Source organism: Felis catus, chromosome B4, assembly GCF_018350175.1.
Source record: "Felis catus isolate Fca126 chromosome B4, F.catus_Fca126_mat1.0, whole genome shotgun sequence".
In the NCBI taxonomy this organism is placed as follows: Eukaryota; Metazoa; Chordata; class Mammalia; order Carnivora; family Felidae; genus Felis; species Felis catus.
Genome location: NC_058374.1, coordinates 56,028,949 through 56,047,667, shown reverse-complemented (window position 1 = coordinate 56,047,667; position 18,719 = coordinate 56,028,949). Strand labels below are relative to the sequence as shown.

The following is an 18,719-nucleotide window of genomic DNA, read 5'->3' as shown; positions in this document are numbered from 1 at the left end:
TCCTGCTGCTCGTTGTTGATAGAGTAAATAATCTCACACAGTGATTCTCTGCCCACTTCAACTTGGTATTTGTCCTTCACTTTTCTGTGAATCTCTTAACCCACACTGCACATTCTCTCACTCCTCCTTCAGTCCCACATTCTTGTAGATCTCTTGCACCAGTCCTTCAGAGTCTTTACCAGTAGCCTGGAATTGGGTGTGTGTATGTGAGGAGGTGTCTGCCCCACTGCAAAGCAGACCCGAAGTAGAAGGGCAGGGGAATCCCCTCATCTCACTGTGATTTTGCATCAGTGTAAGAGATTGAGAGAAAGGAAGAGTGTGTTCACATATCTCAAACTGGGACTCTGAGAACCTTTTTTTTTTTTTTTTCTTCATTGAGAATTGATAAGAAGAGTGTTTGGATTCTGTGTAACATGATATATATGGGAAAATGGATTAGGAACTCCAAACATCCAAGGAAACTTTTAATTACAAAGCATGAGTGAGGTATAACTGGTAGCCTTTTGTTAACGGATAGAATTCATATCTCACAATATGAATATAATCTAAAGGGGTCAGGCTTTTTAACAAGCACATTTTTTGTACTTTGCACATGGTCAGTTATATTTTTCCCCCATTATTTCTACTAGGAATTTCCATTTTTTACCTTGACGGCATTCCCTCCTGGATTTCTCGTGCATGTTGGGGGTGTTGTTAGTGCACGTTCTGTGAAGCTTTTGGACCGCATCCACAATCCTGGTATGTTCTTTAAGAGTTTGTTTTCAGTGTTTCATTTGCTTTAACTGTGGTTATTAAAATTGATTTTTATAGTTTTAAAGAATCAAATCTATCTGAAAAGAGAAATGAAAATGAAAGTATAAACTGGCACATGTTGCTTTAAGTATTTCTAGTAATCTTAATTAGAAATAATCAAATAAGTAGAAGTATATTTTAGTTGCTTTTTTATATAAAACAAATTTTGATTCATTTTTGGCCTAGTTAACACTTTGAGGGAATCCTTAAATTAACTTCCGAGTCTGCTATTTGACCCAGACAGATAATAAATTTTTACAGTTTGACCATTGCAGCCCTTATCTTAAGATGTTAATTGTTTTCATTAGCAGTAACTCTTTGTGGATTATTTTAGTAATTTCCTTATTCCTAAAAGCAAGTGTTCTTTTGAAATTTAATTGTAAACATTGTGTATTGTCTAAGAATTTAAAAAAAAAAGTGCTGTCTGCTTTCTCGTAGAGAAAAGACCTCTTTTCTGTAGCTATTTGTTCTATATAAGCAAACAGGTAAGAAGAGTAGGCCACTTCTTTTAAAACATGGGGCCATGATTATAAAAGAAAGGCCTCAAACCAGTCTCAGTTTCAGGCCCTTGGATTAGGAATGCTTTGGTGGTTTTTCTGAATATAAAATAAGCATGAAAAGTGTGGTAGAAATTTTCTGTTTGGAGCGTTTTCTTGCATCTCTCATTGACTGGATTCCCAGTAACTCATTCAAGCCACTTATTATTTTGATGATATACCTTAGACCTAAGTTATGTTAGTATTCTTATTTGGCACATATGCATACATGCTTTTGAAAATTTTGAATTGTCACTTCCAATAACCTCTTCCTGAGGCTTGTACTGACAGCTACAAAAGGAATAAAATGCTTTGAAACTATTTTATGTAAAACATTGCTGATAGTGATTTTGAGGATACAGAGCATTACCATCCTTTTAAATTAAAAAAGAAAAAGTTAATGCAGTTTTTTTTAATTAAAAAAAAAGTAAAAGTGGTTTGATGTCATTTGAGTTAATAGTTATAGAGAAACAGAATGGAATTTTTTCCAGACCCTGAATGAGATTTTAGGAGAGCAATAGTAGCTAGGATTATTTAACTCTGAAGCTGAACAAATACATACTTTAAGCATTAGTCTTCTCTTTTTCTTCTCTGGTTTATTTTTTTCCAATGTTCCTTATTTTTTCTGGCCAGTTTGAGGTCGTTTCTTAACGTAGTATTGTATATTCTGCAGTAATTAAAGGCATTCTATATATGAATGATGCCAGTTTAATGTATTCAGACATTGAAGACACTGCAAGTTCCGTATCTTTGTGTTTGGGAACTTGAATTATTTGGAAAGTGCAAGGAAATACTGAGTTAATACACCTGACATTAACTGTGTGACCCAAGGCTTGTTACCTGTGTTTCTATGCACCATTGACTCAAATATTTTGATAGCTGGCACCCACTCATAAGCTCCAAACATGGTTTCAGGAGTATATTTAACTGTTGGTGGTATCTTCTGTTTACTGAAAACATTTTTATTTTATTGTTGCTTCCATGTACTCTGAGTAAGCTATAGAGTCTGGGAGAACAAACAAGGGTTATTTAAATAAGTTAACTAGAGAGCTATATTTAAAATCACATTGCTTTTTACAACAAACTCTTTTTTACGGTTTATCATACTTGCCAGTTTATTCTAGTGGTGTGAGAAATGTAAGAATCCAGGCCCAGGGAAGAAAACAGTATTCCTTATTACAGAATACAATTTGTGTATTGTAATTATCAGCTTACGCATTCTCTTCCTTTCCTTCCCTTTCAGAAATTTTTTCAATTCACATGAAAATTCAAAAATTTTCAGTTACTAATATGCTGTTTCCCAAAAGGTTATGGGCATAGATATATAAATGCTCTTTCATGATATATAAGCTATATTTTAATTTTGTTTTATTTTCAGTTAAATACAAATCAGCTATATATTCTAATGGTTTCAATATTACATTGTTTTGATATAAATATCACATTTTTGGGGTTGTTTTATGTAGGTATTATGCATTAAAAAAGGACATTTTCTTAAGAACTTTTTTTAATGTTCTTAATGTTTCATAAATAATTATTTATGAAAAGGATTTAATTTGTTGAAAAACGCTGAATGTTGAAACAAAAAGAACTCTAGATTAGCATCTACCATGATGATGATGTATTAATTTTATGACACTGAGTTACTCTGCTGAGAGAAACTTAAAATGGATTGAAATGCATGTGCTAATGTTAAAAGTGCTGTATTTGCACTCTCAAATGAATCTTGCAGTTATTTTTTGACTAGTGAATACGGGAAATTTTCATTTTACACTGAGTGTAGAAGGAAAAAAAATCTTATTTTAAAACCACTACCACCTGCTAACTATGGATTATTATCTTGGAGTTCTTTTAGAATTTTCTCCTTTGTTAAATATTAAGCAAACATGATATATACAACAAGGAAAAGAATGGGGTGGTTTTAAAAATCAAGGTCATTATCTCAAACAATTAGACTTTAGTTAATGTTAGATTATGATAGCATGCTCCTTCTTCTCTTTCTATTTCTACTCCTTATTAACTCTGCTGTCTGTGTCTTTCCAGTTCCTGTCGAGTGGTATTGTCAATTGTGTTCTTGTTTGTAGTGTTTTTTTTTTGTTTTGTTTTTTTCCTACTATTCTGCACCTAAAACTGATCTACTAATTTGCTGTTTTGAACTCAGCCTTTGTCGGAATTATGGGTAACACAAGATCTTACAAACTGCTAGACTGGAATAGTTTCAATTCAGGTATTTTGATGGTCATTCAGTACTACATATGCTGACAAAAATTATGGCAGCTCAGTGAAGTTTTTAGAAATGTTCTAGATTAAATAGATTTAATATCAATTCAGTTATACAGACACATTCTGCAGTACATATGTTATAACTCTTACAGTTCCCATGGAAATGCAAATATAAAAATATGTTAACTAAAATGAATTAACCAAAACCTTAGAAATACCATAAATTATAAATGGCTTATGTTAGGTAATTAGCTTTCAGAATGCTAAATTTAAATTATATTTATTACCTTTTGGATAGTTTCTTCATATAAGGTAAATGAGATAGACATTAGCTTTATGATTAAAGAAATATTAATTGTTAAATATTAGTATTAAATGGCTAGACTTGATAAACTTAAAGTATGTTTAAACTTTATTTAGGTTTGACTATATTTAGTATTCCATAAATACTATGAAAGTACAACTATTACCATTTTTTTTTTTTTATAATTCTAGAAGTGTTTCAAAATTTGGCAAGTAAGAGATTTTGGGGGGATGAACAGCTTTCATGAGCTCCCTTCCTTCCCCTTCCATGTGAGAATATAATTTTCTTTTTAAGTAATTTTACTTGTGGATATAGTTTGTAGCTTTTAGAGAAACTAAGATAACCTTACAGCTGATGATGTGGTTTAGAGTCAAAGCCAATTTTTCTTTTTGATAAAAACATATTCTCTTAATATAAATATCTAAATTTTTATGTTACTTGTGGAATTAAATAATGGAACCATTTTGATTCAGTATCAGAAGCTGGTATTTTGCCTAAAGAATTTTACCAGTTCTTTGTGTCAGAAAGTATATCTATTTACAGAGAAACAAAAACACTAAGAGGCTCACATTTTAGATAATATCCCATAATCTTTTCAATATTGTAAACTTTTTTGTTGTTAGGAGTCCAGGATGTAAGTTCTGATGTAAGTAACACATGTTCGACTCTGAAGTAACTCATGTTAATCATGCAGATTTACCTAAGTTCAGTCTAGTAAACAATCTGATAAGGTCCAATCTTTGCGGATTATCAATTGGTAAGTCGTCAGGGAAATTACCTCTATTTCCTGTCCAAGTTTTTGCCAGTATATTATCACACTGATTAAAATTAAAATAATAATTTTGAATGGAATATGTTATACTTGGTTTTTAGTGGGAAAAATACCCTGCTGGATTCATTTAATAAACATAATATATTTTTAAAAATTAAGCAGATTAGTGAATAGGAAGAGAAAAAGCCTAATTATGTAGGGAAAGGACATTGGGAACAGAGTGATCATTAATAATTTAAGGAGCTTAAAATTTGTCAGGGCAAACATGTTTAGAGTGAGATGTGTGTTAGATGATAGAACAGTCTTGGAAAGTAGAAAAGCAGTTAAATCTTATAGGTCTAAGACTTTGTTGCCTGTAAGCAGAATTACAGAATTTGGCAAGGAGAAACATGGTTGAGGAAAGAGTATATCTTGCCATCATTTAAAATAAAGTCAGGTAGTAAGTGTATGAAAAAAAGATGGATATGAATTACAGAAATATTAAAAGAACATAAGGGACACCTGGCTCAGTCAGTAGAGCATGTGACTCTTGATCTTGGGGTTGTGAGTTTGAGCCCCTGTTTGGTGCAGAGATTATTTTAAAATCTTAAAGAAAAAAAAAAGATAAAAGATGACACTTTCAGTTTAATGTTCTCGTAGTTCTGTGCTTTAGACTAAGATATTAGAATCTTTATGGTAGTGTAACATACTCAGAAGTCAGACTGATTTTCATATTAGTTTAGGAAAAATAATATATTTCTGAACAAAAATATGATAAATGTATTCAAATAATTTATGTATTCTTCTCTGTAATTAGGGAATATTTAGTCATTATTACCCTATATTACTGTAGAAAATCAATAATTGGCCACATCAGTAAAAAACAATAATTGTTGATACAATTTTTATTAATGTGAGAAATTATTCATCAATATTGTATTTCCTGGATTCTCTGACACCATTTATTATGTAAGGTATCATCAATTAATGATAGCTTCCCAAGAGGAAAGAGAAGGAAATACTACCATGTTAAATATATTAACTATTAGACATTCTTATTTCAGAAACATTAAAATGTGGAAAGATATAGGAAAACTTTTTTTTTTTTTAATTTTTTTTTTTTCAACGTTTATTTTAATTTTGGGACAGAGAGAGACAGAGCATGAACGGGGAAGGGGCAGGGAGAGAGGGAGACACAGAATCGGAAACAGGCTCCAGGCTCTGAGCCATCAGCCCAGAGCCTGATGCGGGGCTCGAACTCACGGACCGCGAGATCGTGACCTGGCTGACGTCCGACACTTAACCGACTGCGCCACCCAGGCGCCCCAAGGAAAACATTTTTAATCACACAATAATAGTATCTCATGAAATATGATATGCAAGCATTTATTAGAGTTTATTTTGTGCCAGTTTGCTAGATGATAGGTGTGCAAAGATGCCAGTAACCCTGTTTTCACAAAAAGGTCATATTCTGGGAGATTTAGAAAAACATGTTAATGGTTTACTGTGTGGTGTGGTGTGGTGTGGGTGTGTGGTATGGTGTGGTGTGGTGTGGTGTGATACAAGGTACAGAACTAAAGAGGACAGCATAAATTAACTATGTGGCAGGGAAGCTTGGAGATATCATTCTTGAGCTCAGTTTGAAGGATGTATAAGAGATTAACATTTATACTTCAGACAGTGTATTTGGAGGTATGTTGTTACATCCTTTTAATGTAGTTCTGAAACTTTAGCACTGTGTTAAAAAACAACATCCTAGCCATTACTTGTTTGATATTTACATAGTTACTTCATACTATTGTTTGACATTGAATACAGAATGTCTTGGTTAGTTCAGCTTTTTTGTGTGTGTCCTTTTTTCTACTGCTTTGCTGTCCTAGGTTGTGTTAACTACAGTGATAGAAAATATTTTTATGGAGCAGGAAGAAGGGAAAAAAAAACTTCAATTATCTGAGAATTTATTTTAAAATCACAGTATTACCTTTTCTTATCTTCCTTCTTATGTTTCTGGCTTGGTAACAGACTTTGAGAAAGACAAGATGAATCTTGCTGCTAGGAAGGAGGAGACACCATGTGCAAATCTTGTATTGTGACATGCCAGGAACAGGGCCGGCATAGGAATAAGACAGGGTATCCAATGGTTACATTTGTATTAGATCATTGATTATAGCATGGAGAATGTATTTATTAAAAAAATTTTTTTTAACGTTTATTTATTTTTGAGACAGAGAGAGACAGAGCATGAACGGGGGAAGGTCAGAGAGGGGGAGACACAGAATCTGAAACAGGCTTCAGGCTCTGAGCTGGCAGCACAGAGCCCGACGCGGGGCTCGAACTCACCGACCGCGAGATCATGACCTGAACTGAAGTCGGCCGCTTAACCGACTGAGCCACCCAGGCACCCCTGGAGAATGGATTTAAAGGCAGCAGGACTAGAGATAGGGAGGCTAGTTAGTTGACTGTAGTATTTCTGGCCAGATGAGTGACCTAGGATTTGGTGGTGATAGGAGAGCTAAAGTTTATAGAGCACTTACTGTGTGCCCGGCACTCTTCTAAGTGCTTTATGGTAGTAGGTCATTCAGTTCTCAAAACACAGCTCTGAGCTAGACATTTTTCCTATTTTGTGGATGAGCAAAATGAAACAATAATTTTCCTAAAGTAAAATAGGTAGTTGTTGGGTTACAGCATGAACCTAACTACTCTGGCATCAGGGCTTACACTCTTAACCATAAATTTGTAAATATTTTAAATGTAAAATCAGCAGGACTTGGTCATTAGTAAAATGTGGCAAATGAAATTGTCTCTTGGCAACTTTGAGCTGAGAGAGAGATTAGGATTATCCTACACAGCTACAAGTCTAAAGCCCCAGTGAGCGTTTGCATCCTATCTTTTGGAAACCCAAGTCTGTTTGAAAGTTGTTATAAAAAATATTTTCAGAGTAGATTTTAAAAGTCTTAGCTCATTGTCTCTCAATGCCTATGATCTCTTTTTTCTCTCTTCTGAGTTTACCACTGAAAGTATTTCTGGATAGCATACAGATATAATTTTTAATTAGCAATAGCCTCAGTGTAGTTGATGAAAATTTGTTATTCTTTTTTTATATAGGATGCATGTGAGCTTAGATATTTTATCAGGAAGCAACAAGAGGAAATATAAAATGGATATATAATGTGGTTTGAAAAGTACTAGTTTGAAAGAGCTTCCAAACTTAGACAATATTTTTAAGAGTGAATGTTTCAAGTACTGAGTTAGTAAAACAGTTTGTTTAAAACTAGATAACTTTTGTTTTTGAGAATATTTTAGAAGTTTTATTATTTAAAAAAGATTTTTAAGTTTATTTATTTATTTTAAGAGAGAGACAGAGCGAGCAGGGGAGGGACAGAGAGAGAAGGAGAGAGAATCCAAAGCAGGCTCCGCGCTGGCAGTGTGGAGCCCCATGACGGACTCAAACTCATGAACCGTCAATCAAGAGTCCGAAATCAAGAGTCCGATGCTCAATCGACTGAGCCACACGGACACCACTATTTTATTATTTTAGATTGTAGATATTTGAACGTATTATACTTACGATTTTCTCAATCTTATAATAAATGAACTTTTGCTAGTGCTAAGGAAAGCTTTAGATTAGTGGTCTGAATTTAGAAAATGTTACTCTTTTTTTGTTACTCATCTGAATTGTAATTGTTTAGAATATTTACTTCGGGGGCGATAATAAAACCAAGAAAAAGAAGTGTAATTATTACTTTAAACATTTTATATGCTTTAAACATATTCAAAATGTGAGTCAACCAATGTGTAGGGAAATATTTATAGAATATATCAATCTGATAATCTAATTTTTTTTTCAGTTGTAAGTAAAAATCTTTTATTCATGGATGTTCGTGGTGTGCCTACCATGTCTTGAACATGATGTTGGATATTGGGAACACGATTGTTCAGCCAGGCAGACACCCTGTTTGCACAGCCAATCTAGGCTATTTCTTGCACTGTTTTGCTGTGCGTGCATGCGTGTGTGTGTGTGTGTGTGTGTGTGTGTGTGTGTGTGTGTAGAGGAGGAGGAGGAGGAGGCGTTAAATGGAGATAGGCTTTCTTGGAACTTGAATTCTACTGATGATCTCAGTAGTTATTTTTTACTCCATCTGAGAGGTACTCACAAGCAGATGTGCAAAACTAAGCCTAAAGTAGTTAAGCCGACTTTGGTTTTAAGTATTTTAAGGAGGGTTTTAGGAAGTAGATATATAGAGTTCAAGAAGGCTTTGTAAATATAGCATGTTTAATGTGTGAACTTCTCTTTATATGTAATGCAACATGTAAATGTAATACAAATTTTTCTGTCTGCATATAATGTAACTGGATACCAATTACTCTCCATTCTTTATTATCTGTAAGAAAAAGTCAGACATGTAATTTCCTTATTTTTGAAATTTTACTCTTTATATGTCTAATATACTGGATGTTAATTACAATATTATAATATAGTATGTAAATGTTATATGTAATCTTCTCTCCATGTATAAAGAGGGAAATCTCACAGATAAGGAGTAGTTATGTGTCTGACTTATTTTATGAATAGTGAAGACTCCAGTTTGATCTAACACGGATTATATCCCAGCCACCATCCTAAGATCCCAAATTACTGCAGCTTGATGTCTGCTCTGAATTTGCACATCACTTACTGTATGATGGGACTGTTCTTCCTAGGTTGGTACTGAATCCCCACCTAGTTTGAGGTGGTATACACACTTGAACCTGAACTCTCTAATTTCTATTTCATTAGGGAAATTTGTGTTCTTCAATGAGTTGTTTTGTGTTGGAATATTACTTTAAGGTATTTAAGAATGTGGCTTTTTAATGCTTCCATTAACAAGATAGATTATTGTTGTATTAAAAATGTTTATTTGAGCCCACCTAACACTTTATCTCCTCTCGTTTATTTAAAAATTAGATTGAATAATTGTCCATTTTCTTTTCTCTCAATCAGATTAAAAGATTCTCAAGGGAAGAATTATTCTCTTCCAGAGCTATGTTAAAAATAGAATTAAATTGAACACTTTAGGTAGTCAGTTTTTCTTAGTTGCAAGTGTGTGATTGCCTAAAATCTCAAAGGGACTAAGTTTTATAAAGGCATATTATATTGAGTTGTTCACTTCTTTACTTTCTGAGATATAAGCTATTATTATCATTTTACGAATCTTTACCAGTTTTACCTGTACTTCAGAAATAAGACAAAATGTTAAAAAGATGGCAAGATATCAAGCTATGTCCATGCTCTAGAAAAGTAACAGTAAAGAAAAATTAATTGTGATGTCAACCCAAATGTGCAGACAGTACCTCTAAAAGAAGCATCAGTGAGGTATTGATCTAGAGCACAGTGCATGCCTATAAATAAAAGGATATATTAAAAGATTTGTGATATTATCTATGAAGAGTTTTGACCCATAGAATACAAATACAACATCGTATGAAATATAATTTATATAGTACATAAATTTTAATATCCTCTAAAGTGAGATCTCTTCATAATTATAAATAGTTCTATAGATTATTTGGAGGAGCATGGTATTTAAAGTGAAGATTTTTTTTCTTGACATCTCTGAAATGTTTTTTAATTGTGACCTTCACATCTCAGCTGTATATGCTTCAAATGACTAAATTGTATCTAGTTTCACGAGTGGTATGTAGAGTTGCCATAAATTTTTAAGCCAGACTCTTTATTTTTACTTTTATATGAGTATGATAGATCCTCAGTTTTGACTTTTGGAGAGTGAATAACACAATTCAAATTCAACCAATGTATTTCCTATAAGAATGCAGTTAGCACTTACTTAAGCTTGAAAAAATCCCATTATGGGATTAAATAGTATATTTCTGAATTTACAGATATAATAAGTAAGGCTGAGTCATAATTACTAAGTGAATATTCTTTGGCTCATCTCTGATATAAATATAATGTAGGCTTTGAAGATAAATTTAATTTTTTCAATATTAAATAAATTGATTCTTAATTTTAATTAAATAACCCCTAAATTTAATAGCCAAAAAATTCATCCTTTGGCTTCTTGCTTACGGTTGTAGATAATTATTGTTGATTCAGTTCCTAGTTTGTGATTAAGTGCTCCCTACTGTATGCTTGCCTTGCTTCCACCTAGACTCTAGGGCCATTACTTTCTGTAACCATTTCAGTGAGCTGCCATAGTTTTCAGTCTGTACTGTCACCTGATCCAAGCATGCGCCAAAATATCCACTGTTTCTGGCTCCTGTCTGCTGAATCTGCTTTGCAAAACCCTTTGTTCTCTGAGCTTTTGCTTAAGCCAAAAACAAAATTTAACAAATTCTTTGGAGTGTGGACATATGCCATTTGCTTCCTTAGCTCCCATGTTGTGTAACTCTTTAGCTATTAAACTTGTAAATACTTTATTAAATACACCAATGGCATCCCCATGTGCAGTTGTGTGGCTCATGTGTCAGAATAAAGGCTGCTTGTGACCTCGTCAGAGGAACATGAATGCTCCACTTGCGCTGCAGTCAGCCCTTTGTTGTGTTGATTTTTTTTTAAATCAGCCACTTATTCTTTCATAGCGTTTGGTTTAATTATCTGATTATTTTATGTGTTACACCAAGGTAAGTTTGATGTAAATGAACTTTGTAATCTATGTGGTTACATGTATTTCATAGTGATTATTATTACACACTTTTCCATTTAGACATGCTGGCCATTTCTAAATAAATATATCCTGAACTGAAAATAAGTAGTTTCCTCCTTTTTTTTTTTTTTTTTTTTTTTTTTACTAATTTAAAAAACAGTGTTATGGATTGCTTTCTATAAAATTCATTTTAAAACAGAAAAGCTACCATGTATTACTTGTGGCACAGATGTAGGCAAATCTAATGTGAGAAAAAATCTGTTTTTATAAAAACATAGTATACAATTATTTGCCTTAGCAAATAATATTTAAACTTCCAGAAAGTTATAAAAAGTAAATAACGGGTTCTACTAGGGTTTTTAAAGAAAAATTAATCTTTATTTTACAATGTTTTTCAGGGAAAATAGTTATTTTCTAAACTGAGTTATATTTGTTATTTTTTGTGATACCTGTTTTCAAAGAATCATAAATAATTTGATAGTCTGAGCAACTACATGAACAGAAGTTTGTCTTACGATAAAAATGCCCTTATTAGGAAACGATGTTAAATAGATGCCCAAATTGGCCTGGAAACATGTATGTCTTAAAAAAAAAAAAAAAAGGATTTGCAAATGTATTTGTGCTGTTAATGTCTACATTACAGGGGGAATATGAAGAAATTCTTTAACATAATAGTGTATGTGCAAAATAGGGCCACCTAATTGTCTTACACATTTCTTAATTCACAATATTGATTGCTAACACCATATTGTTGTAGTCTTTTCTATTTCTCTTCTTTATTTTATCTCATACTTGGATCTTTTTCCTCAGTTTCCTGGAGTCTGCATTTCTTTCTTCTTTCTTCCTTCCTTTCTTTCTTCCTTTCTTTCTTTCTTTCTTTCTTTCTTTCTTTCTTTCTTTCTTTCTTTCTTTCTTTCTTTCTTTCTTTTTCTCTCTTTTCTTTCTTTTTTCTTTTTTTTTTTTTTCCCTGAAGGAAAGTTTTAGGGTAGCTCTGTCTTGGATCCAAAACTTTAATACAAGAACTGGCTGGCATCATTTGTAGTTATGACATTTATCTCATTTCTCCCTTTTGTTCATCTCCTCCCTGTGGAGGAAACAAAATTACATCATAGAAATGTCTGCTATAACAAGCCTTTTAACCTTTCTTTACTTTGCTGTCTTCAGTATTTTACTAGTGAGTATAATTCTACTTATTCTACTTATTTAAAAAAAAACATATTTTGAAAACTGGATATATACTGAAATTCAAAAAAGGAAGTTTTTGGATTGGTTGACTTTCAGTTTTAATAAGTGCCTTTTATGTGGAAAATTTACAAAGAGAGTTTAGCATCCTATTTAGAGTTAAAGTTTTTTCTATACCAAATTGTTCCCAAATGGAATTGGCCACACAAAGAAAAAAATTAGGATATGCCCATTATAGACTGTTTCTGTTTTTAACATCTTTGCACATAAAATGTTACTATTATTTGCAGCTGCTGTTCACCAGTAGTTTGCAGCTAAATGCAAGTGATTAGGAAGAATGTGTGCCAGATGCTCCATTTATAATGCTCCATTACAAACAATATCGGATTCCTCTGTGTTAAAAAAACAAAAAAACAAAAACAAATGCAATGCTGTGATTCTAAGGCATTTTCTTACTTATAGAACCATACATGTAGTTACAGTGTACTGCCTGAAATTTGTCCTTATTTACATTAACCCAATTACTTGTATTAAATTCAACATATTTGCTCTCTTTATTTTAAATTGGCTGGTCCCTTCATTTCTTGTTACTTTGCTTTAGGACCCCCAAGGATGGCTACAGATGGCTTTCTCTTTTTTAACATTGACAAATCTTTGCCTTGGAAAGAACCTAGAATATAGTGGGTTATAAAAAATAGGTACCAGGAAATGAAATCAGAATTTAAATTAAATGTATGGATATGACTCACAATGTTCACTGAGCGAGGTGAGTGAGACATAGAATATCCTCAGTTTTAGGATTAGAGTCTGGAAACTCTGGGTCTACATTTGAAGTTGTATCTAATAAAATATATTCCTATAGATGTCCCCTAAAGTAATAAAGCAAATAAAACTAGTTGGTTTATTTTCTAGCAATCAAGTTTAAAAATGTTAAATTTTGTGAGAAGTAGCATTAAATTAAAATGTTAATAAGCATTTTGAGAAATAATATTTTAAACATGTGAAGTTAGTTTTAAAATCTGTTATAGACTAGTGTGTCTTTGCCTTCCAGAATATGTTTATTTTAAACATTTCTTTCTCATATAAACAATGTGCTATTGAGTAGTGAACTGATATAAAATTTATCTTTCAGATGAACCAGAAACTCGAGATGCGTGGTGGGCAGAAATCAGACAAGAAATAAAATCACATGCTAAAGCATTAGGCTGTCATGCTGTAGTGGGCTACAGTGAATCAACTAGCATCTGGTAAATGATAATAACTTGATTTTCTAGATGCTGTAATTTACGGATTGTCATCTAAAAGGTTAAAAGCTTTATGCAAATATAGAGAAAAGAAGAATTATGGAGTGATCCAGGAGCATGGACTTGGGAGTACATCAGACTGAGGTCCATATGCCATTTTTGCCACTTAATTGCTGTGAAACTTTGAGAAAATAACTATTCCTCTGAGCCTCAGTTTATACATTGAAATGGAAATTATAACCATCTATCAATTAAGGTTACTGACGAATTAAATGAGAATTGATACTGGCACATAGCAAGTCTTAATTCTAGGCCTACTTTACTCCAGTTTGTGACCCCACTAACTCTTTCTTCTGGGATATTTGGAAACCTTGATCTAATGTGTCTTTAAGGTTTGTCTGTAAACTCTTTTTACCTAACTGCAACTTAATTTTCTTCTGCCAACACATCATCCTTCCTAACTCTGCCGAGTTAGGAAGAGACTTCCATACCCCTAGTTCTCCATTTCTTTTTCTCCTACCTTTCATTTGAACAATCTCTCTTACTTTAAAGTCCATGCCATTCCACAGTTCAGACTTTCCTACCTCCAAAACATTCTTCTGCCTTTTTTAATTCTCTGCTGTCTCCTCCAGTTGAACATGATTACCTCCCTTCTAACAGCCTGACTTTGTACCTTCTCATTCTCATGTCCTCCTCTATCCCTCAGCTTTCAACTGTATTTTAGGCTTCATTATTGCCCAAAATGGTTCCCCTTTAAAAATTTGAAACTATAAAATTTCACTCTTGGATCACAACTTAATATTTTTCACTTATCTCATTTGCACATTTATACCTGGTTTGTTTTGGCTTTTATCTTAACCAAGATTTTCCTCAGTTTCTTAGTTGGGCTCTGATTTGACTTGCTGACTGCCATCAATTAACCCTACTTTCAACCCCTTGAGAAGTTTATAATAGATATCATCTAGAAACTGTTTGACCTTTTGCTGCCCACCTTCTATTCTTTTTTTTTCTTTCTCTTAATGTTTATTTGTTTATTTTTCAAGAGAGAGAGGAGAGGGAGGGGCAGAGAGAAAAGGAGAGACATTCCTAAGCAGGCTCCACACTGTCAGTGCAGAGCCCATGTGGGGCTCGATCTCACCAACCACAAGATCTTGACCTGAGCCAAAACCGAGTCAGACACTTAACCAACTGAGCCATCCAGGCACCTCCACCTCCTATTCTTGGTTAATCCTTACTGTCATCTATTACATGGGTAATTCTCTTGTGCTTGTGGTGGTCATTATTTTTACAGAAAAATGATTAGACTCTGGTATATGTGGAGAGCCATGCTGTTTCATCTTCTGAGGGCCCTTTCTTTTCCTCTGTGGATCATGTGTGGTATTCTTGCACCTTTCTGTCTCCATTGTAGCTATTCTACACTTGTTAAAAGTAATAACTTTGTTATGCTTATCCTGCCTTACTCCCCAGTAGATAATCTTAGCTCATTCATAGATTTAGTGTCATATGCTTCCAGGTCATAGGGTTATGGTTTTAAAAGACATAGTTTTTGTTATTGGTTTCACATTTTACTGGAGAATTATGACAAATAGAACACATTTTATGGCAGAGATATCCCAGGGTGCTGTGGGGCCCAGAGGGTTGGAGTTTAGAAGTAAGATTGGAAGAAAGGGTTAATGAAGTAACTGAAGCTTAAACTAAATCTCAGGGGATGAGTATGAATTATATAAATGAAGAAAGGCATGAAGGGAGTGTTTAAGGCTAGTAGAGTAGCAGGCAGAGAAGGCCAGAGGTGTACATTCAGTGCGGCAGGAAATAGGTCACAGGTAGATGCGGGAGTGTACAGAAATGAGTCAAATTGATTTACGTAGAAGTTTGAATTCACCTGATACAAGCTTCTTTTTTCCCTCCAGACCTCAAAAAATCTTGTGTTTAAATCCCATCTTTACTAATTTTTTTGGTTCTGATCCATCCTATGTACTATTACTGGATAAACTCTTTGAAATGTACTTCTGCTCTTAGAGCTCCTTAATTCAGCACATCAGGGGCTCCACCTTCTTCCTTGACATTCTCAGTGCCCACTTAAACATTTTGAGCCTGGTCTCTCTCTACTCAGTTACAGATCAAGTGACCATTTCTTTCATGTCCTTTCAGACTTCTGGTCCACTTATACTGTTTCCAACATTTTGTCCCTAGGCTGCAACTTTTCTCTTTTGCTTTGTATGATCTCATTCAGTAATTTTGTGGATTATTTAAAATTAGTTGATATGTAATAAAGAATTCCAAATAATTCTTTTGAAAGTGAGGTTTTTATCATACATATAATGATGTAGTTTAAGCTCCATTTAGTATATTTTGGGTATTATTTGTTTCAGATACCTTTTGATTATTAACTTTAAGCTATAGGGATATCGATAATTACATAGTTACACTTTTAAAATGATTTTAATGAAGTTTAGTATGCATTTAAAGAGTATTTTAATACAGTTTAATGGTTTATTGCTGAATTCCGCAAAATAATTTGTTACTACTTTGAGATATTCAGTCTTTATCAGGTTTACCATATTTTAAAGGAATTTATTGTCATTAATATTGTGCTTTATCTTTTACAATTTTTTAAGTATAAAGAATTCTTACCCTTTTCATTTTATTTACTTTATTAAAAAAATTTTTTTTAATGTTTATTTATTTTTGAGAGAGAGAGAGAGAGCACAAGCAGGGGAGAGACAGAGAGAGAGGGAGACGCAGAATCCGAAGCAGGCTCCAGGCTCTGAGTTGTCAGCACAGAGCCCGATATGGGGCTTGAACTCACAAATGGTGAGATCATGACCTGAGCTGAAGTCGGACGCTTAACTGACTGAGCCACCCAGGCACCCCACCTTCTTCATTTTAATAACATTATTTTTATTTTTTATCCTAGGATAGGAGATAATCTTATGATACCATTAATATTTGTGGAGTCTAACTTGAATTTAAATTGTCACCCTGTAATCACTTTGATATTTAACATTTTTCAAAGTTAGATTGCCTGAAGATGTTAACTGTTTTATGTTTTTTTCTTTTATAGTGAAGAGGTCTGTATTTTATCTGCATCCGGCACGGCAGCTGTACTGAACCCTAGATTTCTGCAGGATGGCACCGTGGAGGGCTGTTTGGAACAGAGGTTGTCATGGCAGCCTGGCTTATTTTCTATGATGGCAAAGAAGGGAGAGGTTAACTTTTGTAACTTTAGAGCTGGGATAGTTCTTCTGTATGAGAGTGGCTTAATATAGAAATGAGGACCAGGCACTTCACTGCTTTTTGTGTAACCTATAGCAACAGAGAAGTATTGAGTTCTGCACTATATGACACACATTGTTATAATTTTTCTAGTATCTTGGTAAGTTACATGTATAACTATCAGTGAAAGAATTTCAAGTGTATATTTTTTGTTTGTTATAGTATAGAAGTAATTTCCTTTGATTTTTCTCTTCCTTTCCTTTCCCCCTTGTCTACCTCTGAAACAGAAAAAGGTCATGAAACAATTTGCATAAAGAAAATTCATAATTTACAGAACAATTGAAACACTGTATTGTAACAAAATTATATATAAAAGCTTCCTAAAAAGTGAAATATAACTTTAATGTGTATGAAAGAGAAAGTAAAAGTGAAATTATTAGGTAAAATAGATTACTTTTTAGTTTATTTGGTTATTAATCTCTTAATCTCTTAGCTTCCATAAATGTCAAAAATACTTTCCATAAACAGATGAAATTATCAAATATATATATACAGAAAACTATTAGTTTGGTACCAGAGTACCTGAATAATATAAATTTTAATTACCCCTTACTTCACTGTGTGCATATTTGCTTCCCTCCCCCTCCCCCGCCTCCCCCCAGTATTTGTATATTAAGGAAGACAGCAAAAAAAATCTATATGTGATCAAATTTAGTATAAATTTGCAAGTCTCTGTATAACAAAGTTATTCTAGCTCAGGTAGGCACATAGAAGACCTTAGTCGGTTTCTTCTTTAGTTTGTATTAAAAAGGTATTTTGACTGTAATATATTACAGAGCATTAAAAGTCAGCATAAATAGGAAAAAGAAGGTGGAACATTTTAAAGTATATTAAAAGTCAAAGTGTTCTATTTTGAGTTGTTCCAGTGCTGCAGTATAGTTCTCTCATGTCAGTGGATTTCATTATTGAGTAGATAGAAGCCTGATTTAAAAATGGCCTTTCCCCTGCAGCTTGATTATTTTGGTATTGTGGCTTGGATGGATACAGTGAATTCTCTTATTTGCCAATCTAGTGAAACAGATACCATCCCTATCTATAAAAGAGGAAAATGTCTTTTTTCTTGCTATAAAATTATTTATGCTTACTAGAGAAAATTTGGAAAGTATGGGAGAGTAGAAGGAAGAAAACATTCCCTATAAACTCAGTATTGAGATAATCCCTTCTGTATATTTCATATTTTAAATGCTTCCATGAATTTAAATAGTTCTGTTTTTATGCCTATGATATTGCATCATTTATGTTTGAATTTCTGTGAGGTGTTTAGTTAAAAATTACCCCAGTGTTCAATCTTTTGTGCCCCTTTGTGACACATGGGCTTTGGTTCAAACCAACCAACATTAAAATCTGAGGTCTTCTGCCTTGTATTTTGTGTGACTGAACAAGTCACTTAGTATCTCAGGTTGGTTTCAGGCCAAGAAGAACTAGTTTTTGTTGCTCTTTGCTTTTTATTATATTGTGTGTGTGTGTGGGGGGGGGTGTTTATCTATGTTTTCCTGCTTAGTCTTCAAAAAAAAAAAAAAAGCCTTTCTGGGTAGATACTGTCATTCTGGTTATATAGAGGAGGCTCTGAGAAATTGAATAACTTGTATAAGATCACACAGCTCTACTTAGCATCTGATTTCCCTGTTGCTTATACCAGAATGCCATCCCAACAAAAGAATAATTAATGTATGGGAGTAATTTGATTTAGAAGGTTATTTTGGAAATTCAGTGCAGTAATGTATACAAGGAATCTGCAGGAAGCCTGACTCCTAGTAGATACAGTAT

The 18,719-nt window shown here is 33.3% G+C and overlaps 1 protein-coding gene across 25 annotated transcripts in view; it reads left to right on the top strand.

Annotated features, from left to right (window-relative positions):
• Positions 1 to 18,719, top strand: part of C2CD5 (C2 calcium dependent domain containing 5) — a 101,543-nt gene that overhangs the window by 47,023 nt on the left and 35,801 nt on the right. For 13 of the 25 annotated variants that reach the window (XM_011283842.4, XM_011283841.4, XM_045061541.1 and 10 more), the window contains 3 exons: positions 630 to 738; positions 13,565 to 13,679; positions 16,741 to 16,836. In XM_011283842.4, coding sequence (XP_011282144.1) covers positions 630 to 738; positions 13,565 to 13,679; positions 16,741 to 16,836 — 320 coding nt within the window. Of the gene's footprint in view, positions 1 to 629; positions 739 to 3,489; positions 3,556 to 13,564; positions 13,680 to 16,740; positions 16,837 to 18,719 lie in introns of all 25 variants that reach the window. The other 12 variants (XM_019834683.3, XM_019834681.3, XM_019834676.3 and 9 more) reach the window with 1 other exon arrangement.